This window comes from Hyperolius riggenbachi, chromosome 2, assembly GCF_040937935.1.
Source record: "Hyperolius riggenbachi isolate aHypRig1 chromosome 2, aHypRig1.pri, whole genome shotgun sequence".
Lineage (NCBI taxonomy): Eukaryota > Metazoa > Chordata > Amphibia > Anura > Hyperoliidae > Hyperolius > Hyperolius riggenbachi.
In genome coordinates this window covers 335,506,514-335,523,267 of record NC_090647.1, presented here as the reverse complement: position 1 = coordinate 335,523,267, position 16,754 = coordinate 335,506,514, and the positions used below count along the sequence as shown (strand labels likewise).

General features: G+C 42.0%; 1 protein-coding gene across 6 annotated transcripts in view; it reads left to right on the top strand.

The window, feature by feature from the left end:
• Window positions 1-3,647, top strand: part of IP6K3 (inositol hexakisphosphate kinase 3) — a 193,854-nt gene extending 190,207 nt beyond the window's left edge. For all 6 annotated transcript variants that reach the window (XM_068269383.1, XM_068269382.1, XM_068269387.1 and 3 more), the window contains one exon: window positions 3,102-3,647. In XM_068269383.1, coding sequence (XP_068125484.1) covers window positions 3,102-3,569 — 468 coding nt within the window. In that variant the 3' untranslated portion in view covers window positions 3,570-3,647. The remainder of the gene's footprint in view (window positions 1-3,101) is intronic.
• The last annotated feature ends 13,107 nt before the right edge of the window (window positions 3,648-16,754 follow it).

Genomic DNA, 16,754 nt, shown 5'->3' with positions numbered 1-16,754 from the left:
TTTGATTCACTTTTTCTCCTAAGTTTTCTCCTAGGAGATATATTTTCAACTTCTGCTTAAAATATTTTTTTTAGCATTTTGTACTTGAAAAAGTATTAAATACATTATTCTGAGTATTTTCTTGCTTGCTGGTGGCTTAAAGGGAAGGTTCAGGGAGGGTGGGTTAAAAATAAAAATCAAATTCCACTTACCTGGGGCTTCCTCCAGCCCGTGGCAGGCAGGAGGTGCCCTCGCCGCCGCTCCGCAGGCTCCCGGTGGTCTCCGGTGGCGCGCCCGACCTGGCCAGGCCGGCTGCCAGGTCGGGCTCTTCTGCGCTCCAAGGCCCGGAACTTCTGCGTCCCACGCCTGCGCAGTAGAGCACGGAGGACGTCCGATGACGTCAGAGCGCCGGCGTGGGACGCAGAAGTTCCGGGCCTTGGAGCGCAGAAGAGCCCGACCTGGCAGCCGGCCTGGCCAGGTCGGGCGCACCACCGGAGACCACCGGGAGCCTGCGGAGCGGCGGCGAGAGCACCTCCTGCCTGCCACGGGCTGGAGGAAGCCCCAGGTAAGTGGAATTTGATTTTTATTTTTAACCCACCCTCCCTGAACCTTCCCTTTAAAAAGCACTTTATTGATAAGGTGTGAAAATATCACCTAAGAGAAAACTTAGGAGAAAAAGTGAATTGAATAAGGGCTAATGATTGAAAGGAAAACTCGTCATATTGTGTTGTTGATTTTTTTTTTTTTCAAAAGGTGGGCATTTTTGAAAATGTTAGCTTTGCCATTTTGATTAACTCTTGTAGATGTACACCATTTGTCTCCTTACCTGGGCTGGAAACTGGAACTTCCTGTCTAAGTTCCTAACTTTAACTTAAGGCAGAAATAAAAGAAAACTATTTTAGAGTAGGTTTATATAGGTTGGAGTATGAGCCATGAATGTGGCACCCTCTCCAAGGTCACCAGCAGTGAATTCATATTACTGTACACTGCATTACTATTTAGAGTACAGTAGTATAATGAGTTGGTGTCTCTAAAATTCTGAATCCGATTTTTAATTTAAGTAGCAGTGACCTAACAAGGAAGCTGGAGCCACACAGCTAGTGACCTTGCAAGGTACCTCGTTTTCATTATTCGGTACCAAATGCATAGTCATAAGTATCTATTAGACCCCTATACCTATGAATAACAAATACCAGAACATTATTTATTTATTCCAATGTTTACATTTTGCCAGGAGCAGCAGCTGTTCTCATAACACAGTCACAGGACACTATATCTGTGAAATCATATTGCCATATTCCTTTCCCAGTAGCTGATACTCCCATTCCTGATATCTTTCCTGTGTTGTCTGTACCTGTAGTGTCAGAATTCAGCAGAGGCAGATTCAAAATCTCTATTGTTTCCATCTGTTTGCAGCCTGTTGTGAACACTGCTTGATTGCTCATTCCTAATTATCCATCACTACCTTTCACTTTGCCTTTGCTACAGCTTTGTCTGTCACAGGCCTCCAAACCACTGCTTGTTCTACAGATATTGCTTCTGGTTACTGACTTGTTACTTTAGACATGTATTTATGTCAGCTGTCACACCAGTGCATCAAGCCTGAGTTTATTTACAGTTCAATAACAATTACTGGCACCTAAATTCCATCTGAAATGTTTCTACTTATCAAAAGTGAATGGCATCTCACATATAATTAGTTGCATTGTGATTTGTAGTATTTTGCTGTAGTTTATGCATCACTTACTGCAATGAGTACTTTACACCTTACTATGTTCACCTTGTTACGATTGAATACTAGACACAGTTTGCAGTATTCTGAATGTCAATGTCTCTTTGCGGAGTTTACTAAAAAGGACTGGTGAAGGAGTTAAACTCTACAGGTTTTCAACCCTCTAACTGCTTTTCATCCGTCAACCTCAGTCATTCATCAACCCTTCAACTCTGGCTTACAAGAGTTGCCCAGAATAAACGGGTCTGCAGAGTGGATGCTGATCCTTTACAGCTGCCTTTAATTGAAAATGCTGTCCCTAAAGGCTGAGCCGATAAATTTGCTTCTCGGGAAGGTTTTTTGGAAGGCAGCTGAGGTTTTCATATCGATCGGCTGTGCCAAGGCCCTGTCTGTTTCCACTCATTTACTTTGTAGGATATTGATCCCGTTTTCTCTATAAGTCCTATGTCTGAGTTATGAGCATTTTTCTGCTTAAGTTAAGAAATATCTTACATTTGGCGAAGACATGAAAATTATACACTTATTATTCAATTATACCTTCCACAGATGCATACTTCACTGGGACGTTAACATGTCGTTATAGATGACAGATGTAGAGCGTAGTTGTGGGGAGAACAATCTGAAGAGGGAAAATTACTTTTGAACTGCAGTATGGGGTGCAGGCAAACTGAGCAGTATTCCCTGATGCCTTGTCACATCAGTAAATCAAGAAAATGTTCCTGTTCCAGGAAGAGCACACAGTGCTAACCAGAAAAAGTACTGCACTGTTAGTTCTAGTGGAACTCAGTCCAAGACACATGAGTTTACAGGGAGGACTGCAATCCAGACTAATACATTAGCCAGGGTGTTTATTTTATCACTTCATAATTATTATGTATCCTCTCACCACTGAGCATCTCAAATGGTCAGGTGTTATCCAAAGAGGGTGGCATTACTGGATTATTACACCCCTCCCCCCCCCCCCCCCCCCCCCCCCCCCACACACACACACATTGTAAGCCACACTGCTGGTGATTAGTGACCTGGTAAACAGAGTTGATGGGCAATAAGTGATCGATGTTGCTAAGGAAATTAAAATCAGCAGAAAAGGCACACAAACTGCAAAACATTATGCCTAAAAGCAGCTTCTTGACAATTAACCTGCCTGCTTTAATGCATGAAGCTAATTCATTTTTGCACTGGTATTGTTAGCATTGAATTAGCAAGTAAAATGGCCTGTAAAGTGTGTGCAATGCAGGCCAATGGTTTACTTGCACAAAGTGCATTTTTGTACTCTTTCAGTTGAACCAAGTCCAGTATTAGATCAATGCAAAGAAATAACTGGACTATGTAAATGTATTTTGAAGAAAATCTGTAATAGTTACTTAATGCCAGCACTTACATGTTACAGGTCTACCAAGCAGACAGTGGCCAATTTCTCTGGAAAGATAAGTATTACGGAAGGATGTTGTCCACTGAAGGTTTCCATCAGGCTCTTTACAGGTACCTGCACAATGGCCATTTTTTGAGGTCTGATCTATTGGATCCCATCATCCCTCAGCTGATGTCCCTTAAGTCAGTGATAGAATGTCAAGGCTCATACAGATTCTACTCAAGTTCAATTCTCATAGTCTATGAAGGAGAAGATGCAGCTAATAACTACTATTTACAAAACATAGGGATTTCATCAACTTGTCAAGGAGGCCGCCACAGCAAGGTGGATGTGAGAATGATTGACTTTGCTCATACCACATTTACAGACTCCAGAAACAGTTTGACAGACAATGATGGACCAGACAAGGGATACATTTTTGGCATTGAGAATCTCCTAAAGATATTTTGTGATATCAGAGACAATAAACAACAAAAATGCAAATAAACTTCACACGAGCCAAGTCTAAAATGTGATACAAGTCCTACAGATATGTATAATAAAAATCTGAAAGATTTACACTGACTTGCTGTCTGTTACTATTTATACATATGGGTTTAAGGTTTTTTATTCAACTGATTTCATTTACAAACTTCTAAATTGAGCACTTTTTCCCCTACAGTTTTCTCTTAATATGAACAGCATTTTTAGTGACTAATTAGAAAGCTTCTCAATCAGACAAAGCCTGAAAAAATGGTAATTTCTTTTAAGAGTGGGTTTTTGCATAAATCTTTCCATGATCATCAATAAAGACCTCTAGAAAAATCCCAGATTAACATTCAAGATAATATATGCCTGTGTTACCTGTTTAAAGGACTTACGAGGCGAATGACAGAAAAAAAGTTAATTACCTTACTGCAATATCAATCAGACCTCAGGGCAGATGATCTGCGGCTCCCTTGTCCTTTCCAGCTGCTCTTTTATCTAAATCCACTTATCATTAGAGGCCCCGACCCAGCCCAGTGTTGCCTTATCTCAGGGCGATTAGAATCGCTGCTCTATAAAATCCTGAGTTCAGCGCTGGTATTCTCTGCTGAGGGGGCGCGGCTGGCTTGACGTGCAGTTAGTGACGCCCACATGACGTATAACAGGGTATACGGAGTGACGATGTCCCGCTGGCAGGGCTGTAATCCTGTGCAATCGCAGTAGTATCTGTGCAAACTGCGCAGGCGGAGTATTTTTAAAGCGATTCTAATCATCCTGAGATAAGGCGACCCTGGGCTGGGTCAGGGCCTCTAATGATAAGTAGATTTAGATAACAGAGCAGCTGGAAAGGACAAGGGAGCCGCAGATCGTTCGCCCTGAGGTCTGATATTGCAGTAAGGTAATTCACTTTTTTCTGTCATTCGCCTCGTAAGTCCTTTAAATCATGTATCTTCACTGTCCTGAAACATGATGTAATCATCCATTTGTTTTTTTTATCTTTTTTTTTTGTGACAAGACTTTGATATTTCTGTTGAGTAGAATTGGATTCTGCAATGCAACATTTCTAGAGTTGTAAATTCCAACATTTGCTGAGGCATCGGAGGCTTGCAGCTCGCAGGATGTTTATGTTTTCCTGAAGGAGTAAAAATATTAGTTGTGAATGTGAGTGTCAGTTTTTGCAGTGGTTTAGGAACCTTTTCCTGAAACACATTTCAACAACTTTTAAGTAAATGACTGATTTTTACATATGATTCCTATAGAATCTTTGTAGTGACTACTTCCCTTTCGTGGTAAGGTTCAATATACTGGGCCTGATTTGTAGATAAATGAAGGTGAGTGTCAAGGAAAACACGCTACAGTCTCTTTGCTCTACACAGGTAAAAATCGTATTGCTCTGCACAGGTAAAAATCTTATGGCAGTCTTCATATACTCCAGATCACTTCCTCTCGGCCTGCTTCTTCAGTGGTCTTTAGTACTATGTTGTAGGCAGACCCGATTACACACCAGCACGCAAGCACTTTTTCCGTAGCCTGGGACAGCCAGCTCACTCTTCAGACTCCTTGGCTTATATAGTGTAAAAACCTTTATTACTCAAATATATAAAATTGGTAGTGCACATTTGGTGAAAGTATACAAGCGTATCAGTAAACCACACGTCCAGGGCTTGCAACAACTCCTGGTATCCAGCATTTCATCCTATGGGACTCGCCAGAGGCTTGGAGGCATATAGTACCGCATCATGCAGACTGACCGTTACCCCTAAATATGCCAGGTTGGCAACACAACTTATCCAACTCTCTTCTTGTTTTCCTATTGCAAACAAGCTCTGTCAATGCCTCCATTTGCACGTTGGAAGTGGGTCTTGATCATTATTATAATCAAGAAACTGCATCTACTAATAGGAACCATATTTGCTATGTGCACAGACTCACAGGATCTCTCTGGAATCTATATACAATGCAATTTCTGAGATCTTTTTGAGGGTGCCAGTCATTCCAGATTGGGATTGTTAGCATGTGAATTGCAGGTTTTGCTGTTGTGCCCATCTCCGGTCTTTCTTAGGTCTTTTTATAGATGGTTTGATATAATGGCCCATATGCAACTCCCTTTTTCTCCTGAGTTTTCCCCTACATGATGTTTTTACACCTTGTGATAATATACCTTTTAAGGCACCAGCAAGCAAGAAAATACTCAAATAAATGTTAATAGTACTTTTTCACCAACTTTGAGGTACTTTTTCAATTGTAAAATGAATGAAGATGAAAATTAACTCCTAGGAGATAACTCAGGTGAAAAAGTGAATTGCATATGGGCCAATATCTTTTATATGTGTGAGAAATAATCAACTTTGGTACATATTTCAGATAGATTTATCTGCATTTTTTCTTTTTTTTCCCATTAATGTCCATGTAAAAATATGTATGGTGGATACTTGTTTTACAGTGGCTTGCAAAAGTATTCGGCCCCCTTGAAGTTTTCCACATTTTGTCACATTACTGCCACAAACACGAATCAATTTTATTGGAATTCCACGTGAAAGACCAATACAAAGTGATGTACACGTGAGAAGTAGATCGAAAATCATACATCATTCCAAACATTTTTTACAAATCAATAACTGCAAAGTGGGGTGTGCGTAATTATTCAGCCCCCAGAGTCAATACTTTGTAGAGCCACCTTTTGCTGCAATTACAGCTGCCAGTCTTTTTAGGGTAATTCTCTACCAGCTTTGCACATCTAGAGACTGAAATCCTTGCCCATTCTTCTTTGCAAAACAGCTCCAGCTCAGTCAGATTAGATGGACAGCGTTTGTGAACAGCAGTTTTCAGATCTTGTCACAGATTCTCGATTGGATTTAGATCTGGACTTTGACTGGGCCATTCTAACACATGGATATGTTTTGTTTTAAACCATTCCATTGTTGCCCTGGCTTTATCTTTAGGGTCGTTGTCCTGCTGGAAGGTGAACCTTCGCCCCAGTCTCAAGTCTTTTGCAGACTCCAAGAGATTTTCTTCCAAGATTGCTCTATATTTGGCTCCATCCATCTTCCCATCAACTTTGACCAGCTTCCCTGTCCCTGCTGAAGTGAAGCAACCCCAGAGCATGATGCTGCCACCACCATATTTGACAGTGGGGATGGTGTGTTCTGAGTCATGTGCCTTATTAGTTTTCTGCCACACATAGCGTTTTGCATTTTGGCCAAAAAGTTCCATTTTGGTCTCATCTGACCACAGCACCTTCTTCCACATGTTTGCTGTGTCCCCCACATGGCTTGTGGCAAACTGCAAACGGGACTTCTTATGCTTTTCTGTTAACAATGGCTTTCTTCTTGTCACTCTTCCATAAGAGCCAACTTTGTGCAGTACACGACTAATAGTTGTCCTATGGACAGATTCCCCCACCTGAGCTGTAGATCTCTGCAGCTCGTCCAGAGTCACCATGGGCCTCTTGACTGCATTTCTGATCAGCACTCTCCTTTTTGGCCTGTGAGTTTAGGTGGATGGCCTTGTCTTGGTAGGTTTACAGTTGTGCCATACTCTTTCCATTTCTGAATGATCGCTTGAACAGTGCTCCATGGGGTGTTCAAGGCTTTGGAAATCTTTTTGTAGCCTAAGCTTGCTTTAAATTTCTCAATAACTTTATCCCTGACCTGTCTGGTGTGTTCTTTGGACTTCATGGTGTTGTTGCTCCCAAGATTCTCTTAGACAACCTCTGAGGCCGTCACAGAGCAGCTGTATTTGTACTGACATTAGATTACACACAGGTGCACTCTATTTAGTCATTATCACCCATCCGGCAATGTCTATGGGCAACTGACTGCACTCAGACCAAAGGGGACTGAATAATTACGCACACCCCACTTTGCAGTTATTGATTTGTAAAAAATGTTTGAAATCATGTATGATTTTCGTTCCACTTCTCACGTGTACACCACTTTGTATTGGTCTTTCACGTGGATTTCCAATAAAACTGATTCATGTTTGTGGCAGTAATATGACAAAATGTGGAAAACTTCAAGGGGCCGAATACTTTTGCAAGCCACTGTATATCTCAGTGCATTAGCTGACCTGTTCAACTGTGTATTATCCGTATCCACTTGTTTTGTAACTGTTTTCTCTATTGCACAGCACCACAGAAGATGCTGGTGCTATACAAATCAATAATAATAATAATAATGTATTGTTTCCTATTTATTTAAAGATACCCCGTCATGGCTTCTACTCATCACCATTCATCCCCACGATCCCAACTGTTTGGCGTACCAAACCAAAACATCACAATTTTCACTGCTTTAGCATAGTGAATCATGCCCATAGTAAGGTTTAGATTCAACTTGCAATTGGGTCAGTTAAACTTGGTCACTTTGTTATTTGAGCAGTTACTTTTTCAAACCTGTGCTGAATGACTTTGGTTCTTAAACTCATTTCAAAATAACTAATTCCAAAATGATGCTGTGTGTTTACTGCGGATCCCTTTGTTTAAAATTGCATTCTGCTTAAAAATCAAAAAACAATCAGTGTGGAAAATATGTAATAATAGCAGAAACCAAAAAGCGAGAAAATACTTTTTTCAAAACATTGTATCCTTTTTATCTCTACAGGCTCTTTCTCTGCTACTAGCGCAGAACCTTTCAAGTATAGAACAAGCTTAATTTTACTTTAACTGGCATAATAAACAGCATATTCTTCATCTTGTCTCAGGTGAAAATAATCCTTAATGTTTTTCCATGGCAACACCATTGCATTTAAATTTGACAGAACTTTAGTAGCTGTGTCCATGGCTCCTGCTAGGTCTACCCTTTGTGAATGCTGCTTTTGTATTTTTCATAGCATTATAGTTAAGGTTTTATTACATGCTCATCTGCTGGCTTGCTAGCATTATCAAAGCAAAATTGTATAAAATATACTTAAAACGCTGAATGCATGAACATACATAATGAGTGAAGATAAGACATTACCTGCTACCTGTTTTGTTATCTGAGGCCTGTAGATTTTTAAAAAATTCCTTTTAAGTCTTATTGGCATTTGTAGGACACAGAACATCTATGCCCTGCATGTGTTTTCCTCGGTGTATGTGATAATATCTGTTGTTTCCACGAAAATGCTTGTCCATTTTTCAACTGTTGTACGATGCTGATTTGCAAGTAAAAAAAAAATATCACTAGATGCTAAGGGTAGTAAGCACAGATATTCCCCACACAGGTTTCTTTCACAGGAAAAGCTGTTCTGGGATAACTGAAGACTGGTGCAGAATAATCCTATCTCGATTATAGTATGATTGGACATGTGATATCTGGTCAAAGGAAGCAGTTTAATGAGACAGGAAGGGGCACGTATGACTCAGACCTGAGTATCACTCCATGTACATAAAAACGAAAGACAATACCAACACTTAGAAAACATTAAAGGGACTCTGACCAGTAAATAAAAACAAAATCTGAACTTACCTGGGGCTTTCTCCAGCCCACCGTAGGTCGGGAGGTCCCTCGGCGTCCTTCTGGCTCCTCTCCCAGGCCCTGCTCAGAAATGGCTCCCGGCGACACTGGGCCCCGAGTGTCGGGCTCCCTCTTCCGGAAAGATGATGTCAGTCGTCACCACGCCGGCCGCCTTGCATCATCACGACAGCCAGCGTGACAGTACTGCGCATGCGCGATTAAACCGTTGTGATGACTAACATCATCTTTCCGGAAGAGGGAGCGTGACACTCGGTCCCGGTGTCGCCGGAAGCCATTTCTGAGCAGGGCCTGGGAAAGGAGCCAGAAGGACGCCAAAGGACCTCCAGACCTACGGTGGGCTGGAGAAAGCCCCAGGTAAGTTCAGAATTTGTTTTTATTTACTGCTCGGAGTCCCTTTAAGTCACATAACATGGCCCTTAGTCCACATGGGGGGATTTCTCATTTTCAGAGCACATCCAAAAGGTTTGCTTTCTGTTAAATGCTGATTTCAGATTTTCAGGTAGAAAATATTACTTCTGCAAAGTCCATCCTAACAGGCACAAGACAAATGACATTCCATATGGATCCATTTAGACAGTTCCTATGCATAGGGCTCATTTTGCTTTGGCGCACTTAAGCTGAATACTCACCAGAAGATGGATCCCGGAACCCCACAGAGATGTCTCCTGAGAAACAAGCATTCCCTGATCCAGCTTCCTACCCATGGGACAGCGCGATAACAGGCAACAGTACACAACGAGCGTGAACAGGAGGACAAACAATCTCGGCACTTTGCGCGGGAGTCGAAGGGGATCTTAAAGATCCGATCCACTGTGACGGTCGTAATCGGCACACATCGCAAAATGTTGCTTGATTAATCATGCGCACATACCCACATTGCAATCATGGAAACGATAGCTCGTAGTTTGAAAAATTGCCGGTTATCAGTAAAATTACGCAAAAAATCATGACGTGGTTGCAAGCTTAGGCGGTATGTGTATGTATATATATATATATATATATATATATATATATATATATATATATATATAACAGAATTCTCCCTGTTTCAGCAGGCCAGGTTGTTAACTCTAAATAGAGATCAAGGATGAAAGTGTACTTTCACACCACAATTGTTAACAGTACACAAATTACTTCTTTTTGGCATTTAAAAACCTTAGTAAGGAGATGACTACAGAAGTTTTTGTAGTAGTTGTTTACCTGCAACATGTAACTAGTATTATCTGCCATGTAGTAGTTCAGCTGAGGACGCTTAAGCAGTTGCATGTGATGTTGTTGGGTAGTTATGTAGCAGCTGTGTAGTAAAAGCTTTCCAAGTAAAGTTTCCAGTTTCCAGTTCTGCTCTGTGGCTCTGTTGCATCTCTCAGTCCCTCCATTTGTTTGTTGTTAATATACTGACAGTTTTCTATGCATAATATTTACATATAGATAAAACAAATTGTGGTCTATTGTCAGACATTAATTCCTTTGGGTTACATTCCCTGCTAAAGACAGTGAAAAGAAATAAAAGAACAGTAGCAGATGTTACATGATTTCAAATGCAATCTCTCACCAATTCCAGTAAAAGTCTATTGGACTTATAGTAAATCGGCAGTCCATAAGTGGATCTGTTAAAGAACTCACAATCTCAATAGCAAATGTTTCTCCTGCAGTATCAGGAAAAGGCACTGGTTGGATGAAGTGTGAGTGACAGTTGCATTGTCATGACTCTGACAAGTAACACAAGACTGTAAAGGCCCATACACACACTAGATTAAAGTCTGCCCATAAACTGGTGTGTGTACAGCAGCCCCTGACAGCTCCCCAGGCCAGCGATCTGCCAAGCGGATCATTTCGGCTGAGTAGCATCCCCCGTGCCGCGTGATGTCACATCTGCACCATTCCATCAGCCCTACACCCATCCTCCTCCCCTTCCCCGCAACAGAACATTATTGGCCTGCAGGCCACTATATATCTATATAGTCTCGGCCCAGCGATGTCTCCTGAGAGATCGGGTCTTGATCCCCATCGGGCAATGTCCATCTAGCGTGTGTATGGGCCTTAAGGGAATTAGCACTTGGGCAACCCTTTCCTGGCCAATTGTTTTGCAAAATGTTCTGAAATTGGACTTGTGAGAGGTGCTTATTAAAAAACAAAAACATTCCTGTGGATAGATTTTAAGACTATCACCTATAGAATAGTAACTTCATAGATGTCAGTAACAAGAACACTGTGGCAGATTTTAACTAAATTTCAAACATTCCTGCTTTTCTACATATTTGGTAGGATATGCAGCATGGGTTGTTGTGTTTTGTTGAACCGCATTGGAAGCTGTTCTGTGAAAGTGTCATATTTTATGTAGACACTGGATCCACAGCCAGTATGTTGCAGCTGCAGATTCAGTTTGACTTGCCATCGCTACATCCTTTGTCAGTTAGACCATTGCACAATGAACCATCTTTCTCTAATATGAGCTGAGTTTGTTTTTATCCCACAACTCTCACATTTTATGACAGATCTAACAGATCACAAAGCTTGTAGATTAACAACAGTTATCTGCACACTGCCACAGAAGGCAGTGTGGTTTCACCATTGCCTTCTTTTTGTTACCCATGTTCTCAAAATGCATATACAGTAGCTAAAACACACTATTTACTAGGAGATAGCAGTTCCTGATTAGCAGCAATTATGCAATTCTCAAATTTACAAACCCAAGCAGTTGAAGACATTATAGATTCACAAGTGTGTGGTAGGTTGGTTGACAGCTGTTGGTGAGAGAGAAGAGACATCCTAGCTGAGGTGGCCCATAATGAACGCCTCAGCCGATAGTCCGGCCAAGGCCGCTCGGCAAGTGATCCACCCAGCGGATCAACTTGGCTGATCGAGGGCCAACTTGTTTGAAGATTCTTACGCCTGCCACATGACGCCACGCACCCGACGCTCTGTTGTCCCTCTGCCCTCTCCCCACCTCATAACAACAAAATGCATTGTCAGATACACAGCTGACATGCCTCTGAACAGGCCGGCCCAGCAATGTCACCCAAGGAGATCGGTTCCCGATCCCCAGCGGGTGACATCAGTTGTTAGGTGTGTACGCACCTTTAGACAAGGTAGTGCAGGGAGCAATTAGTAGAGCAATCTAAGGGCTAGAAAAAAGTTGACACAATCCACTGTTGATAACGCAATAGCAGGAACATCATGACCAGGTGTTATGCTGAAATGTAAAAAAAATATATATAATTTAATTTTCCACTCAGTGATCATGTGAGGCTGCATGACTCTTTCTCCTCCTCCACCCACCCCCCTGTGAATATTAGAGGCTGTATCATGGATAAATGACACAAGATTATGGGAGGGAATGTCCAGTACTGTCACACACAATCCAATAGAAAGTGTTCTTTTGGGAGAGGGAGCATGTCCTGGGCTACAGGGCCCCCTGGGAGTATAGAATGCAGCTATACTCTCCACACTGAAACCGGAAATCCCTAAAATTGTCATTTAGCGGGTTTTATTGAATGCATGTTTGGATTAAATGGTGGTTTTTCACACAGTCGTGTGGCGAGCAGTGCATGGCAAGACTGTAAGCCATAGAGTAATACAGTGCCATGGCCCTATTCAATACAAGTGAACCATGCTACTTAAGTACATCTCAATGTATTTTTTCATAGCACCACATCACACCGATTGTTAATTAATGAATACAGAGGACCAAGCATAGGTTCGAAACAGGTGGTGCAGAACAGTGGGAATGAACCCTTTATCTTACACATCTCTTTTACCTTTTATTTGTCAGTTATTCATTATACTGTAGTAGCACACTAGTTATTATTGTTATTTAGTGATGGTTACGGTTAGCTGTGCGGGGAGTGGTTAAGGTTAGCCATGGGGGAGTGGGTAAGGTAAGGAAGGGTTTAATGTGAGAATTGGGTTATATTTTGCTACAGTAAAATTTTGGTATGTATAACCGATATTGTACTATGGTCATTTTCTCTGCAATAATAGAATATATGTAAATTCTACTGTCAGGTTTCCTGGGTACCCACATGCTCTTTTTGCATGTATGCTTTTTAAACTACTTATAACGGTTTATACAACACTGTAACATTTATTAACAAAAATATGTAATAAAAAACAGCTTGTATAATGTGTACATCAAGACAACTTTGTTTGTATCTCTGAAATGTAACTCAAGTCATTTGTAAGTAGGGGACTCTCTATGTAAAGAATACTGACTTCAAACTATGCCTATTAGCAATTTTATGGCATACTGTACAGATTATTTTTAAATGCTGAATTGGGAAACTATTTTTTTGCAGCACTGAAACACTGCAATGCAAGTGTATGGGGCCTTGTACACTTACTGCATCGCACTGGAAGATTTGCTAGTGAGCTGAAGCAAAGTCTGCAGCATGTTACTGTATGACCTCCGTGGAGACGCATCGGTGGTGGAAATCATTGGGCTCAAATGGCAATGCACACATTTTATCAATGGGAGTGCAGTGCATCATGGTGCGCATGCGCGAAGCAGGGAGTATGTCACTGAGTGGGGGAGGCTATGCATATGACCCAGTTGGAGCACCCTTCTACAGACCCTACACAGTCATATGTTTGTAATTTTACACAAGCGATCGCAGCACCTACATAGTCTTACAAAGTGTGCTAAGGTCTGAACAATATATAATGCACAGGAGAAAAAGAAACCCTTTAAAGGAGTTATCCGGGCTAAATAAATAAAATAAACGCTACTTACCGGGGGCTTCCTCCAGCCCCAAGCTCCCAGGACCTCCCTCGCCGCACCTCTGCGTTCAGCCGGAGCTCCATCCCGGTCCCCGGCAATGACGTCAGAGCGACCTCTAGGCCGCTCTGTACTGCGCCTGCGCGAGCGGCGCTGTCAATCACCGCCACATGGGCCGGAGCGGACTACGCAGGCAGAACTACTCCGCCTGCGCAGTCCGCTCCGGCCCACGTGGCAGTGATTGACAGCGCCGCTTGTGCAGGCGCAGTACAGAGCGACCTGGAGGTCGCTCTGACGTCATCGCCGGGACGGAGCTCCGGAGAACGGCTGCGCGCAGAGGTGCGGCGAGGGAGGTCCTGGGAGCGTTTATTTTATTTATTTAGCCCGGATAACTCCTTTAAGGAGCAGCATATATTGGCAAAAAAATATCACAATCTTTATTAATACAATCATCCAAAACATTAAAACCATATTAAAAAAGCATCCCATAAAATCTTTATGCCATCTACATACAATTGCACACTGATATAGGTATTGGCTGTGACAATATACAGTATATGTTATGGCCAGAGCCCAAAGTCTGTCCACTTCGGGTTCTAGACGGTCAAAACTAGAAGTGGTCGTCTCGCTGAGGCCAATGTATGTAATGAAGATTCCTTTTGGTATAAAAATGATGTGATAAATGAAGCCATCTCTTTGGCTCTGGCTCCTCCCCCCTGCCCCTCTCCTATTCAGCTCTTGCATGGCCCTCAGAGTCATTCGTCGCCAGGCATTATTACCCCCCCATTATGGTGCTATTGGGCCAGTGCTGTTGATTTACATGTTTGGCTGCTAAGACTGTAAATGCACATTCATCAACTACTGCAGCGTAGACTGTGGGGGAGCCACAGGCACTTGTGGGAGCCCAAAAGGGTTGTTTACTGGCGTGCGCATTCAAAAATGAAGAGGGGAGTCAGCTCATATAATAGTGCTGTGGCTGTTTCATGCAGCTTTGAAGCAGCTTATGTACCGTCAGTACATCTGGACTATGAGCCACTTGAAACAGCCACATCGCTGTTACATTACCTGACTACACTCATTGCTGGCCATGCACATCATTAAAGATCACTTTAGGCTACTAGGATTGCAAGCAATGCCCCCATACCAGATGCTGACGTTTTTGCCCAATGCGAGCCTGCAGTCTTAGTAGCCAAACACATGCATTATCAGAATTGGCCCAGGCAGCAGTACTTACACAGCAGCAATGTGGTTAAAATCTGTTTGTAAGAGTTTGGAAAGCGGTGGGGAGATCAGCTAATACAAGAATGCACAGAAATCATGAAACCGCTCGTTACATAGTTACATAGTTATTTTGGTTGAAAAAAGACATACGTCCATCGAGTTCAACCAGTACAAATTACAACTCCAGCCCACCCCCTCACATACTCCTGTTGATCCAGAGGAAGGCGAAAAAACCCCCACAAGGCATGGTCCAATTAGCCCCAAAAGGGAAAAATTCCTTCCCGACTCCAGATGGCAATCAGATAAAATCCCTGGATCAACATCATTAGGCATAACCTAGTAATTGTAGCCATGGATGTCTTTCAACGCAAGGAAAGCATCTAAGACCCCTTTAAATGCAGGTATAGAGTTTGCCATAACGACTTCCTGTGGCAATGCATTCCACATCTTAATCACTCTTACTGTAAAGAACCCTTTCCTAAATAAATGGCTAAAACGTTTTTCCTCCATGCGCAGATCATGTCCTCTAGTCCTTTGAGAAGGCCTAGGGACAAAAAGCTCATCCGCCAAGCTATTATATTGCCCTCTGATGTATTTATACATGTTAATTAGATCTCCTCTAAGGCGTCTTTTCTATAGACTAAATAAACCCAGTTTATCTAACCTTTCTTGGTAAGCGAGACCTTCCATCCCACGTATCAATTTTGTAGCTCGTCTCTGCACCTGCTCTAAAACTGCAATATCTTTTTTGTAATGTGGTGCCCAGAACTGAATTCCATATTCCAGATGTGGCCTTACTAGAGAGTTAAACAGAGGCAATATTATGCTAGCATCTCGAGTTTTTATTTCCCTTTTAATGCATCCCAAAATTTTGTTCGCTTTAGCTGCAGCAGCTTGGCATTGAGTACGATTATTTAACTTGTTGTCGATGAGTACTCCTAAGTCCTTCTCCAAGTTTGATGTCCCCAACTGTATCACATTTATTTTGTGTGGTGCTAGACCATTGGTATGACCAAAATGCATGACTTTACATTTGTCAACATTGAACTTCATCTGCCATGTATGTGTCCATATAGCCATCCTATCCAGATCCTGTTGCAATATGACACTATCTTCCTGAGAGTTGATGATTCTGCACAATTTTGTATCATCTGCAAAAATAGCAACATTGCTCACTACTGCATCTACTAGGTCATTAATAAATAAATTGAAAAGCACTGGACCCAGTACAGACCCCTGTGGGACCCCACTGCTAACAGTCTCCCATTTTGAGTACGATCCATTGACCACAACTCTTTGTTTTCTGTCCATTAGCCAGTTCCCTATCCATGCACACAAACTCTTCCCCAGTCCTTGCATCCTCAACTTTTGCATCAGACTTCTGTGGGGAACAGTGTCGAAGGCCTTTGCAAAGTCCAAGTATATCACATCTACAGCATTCCCAATATCCATATTAGCATTCACTACCTCATAAAAGCTGAGCATGTTAGTCAAACAGGACCTGTCTTTAGTAAACCCATGTTGATGCTGAGAAATAAGATTATTTTCTACTATGAAGTCATGTATAGTATCTCTTAGTAACCCCTCAAATAGTTTGCATACAACTGATGTTAAGCTTACAGGTCTATAAATTCCTGGATCAGATTTTTTGCCCTTCTTTAATAATGGGAAAACGTGGGCTGTACGCCAATCCACTGGGACTCTTCCAGTTGCAAGAGAGTCACAAAAGATAAGATAAAGGGGTTTAGCTATAACTGAACTTAATTCCCTTAGGACCCGAGGATGCATGCCATCTGGGCCAGGTGCCTTGTCTAT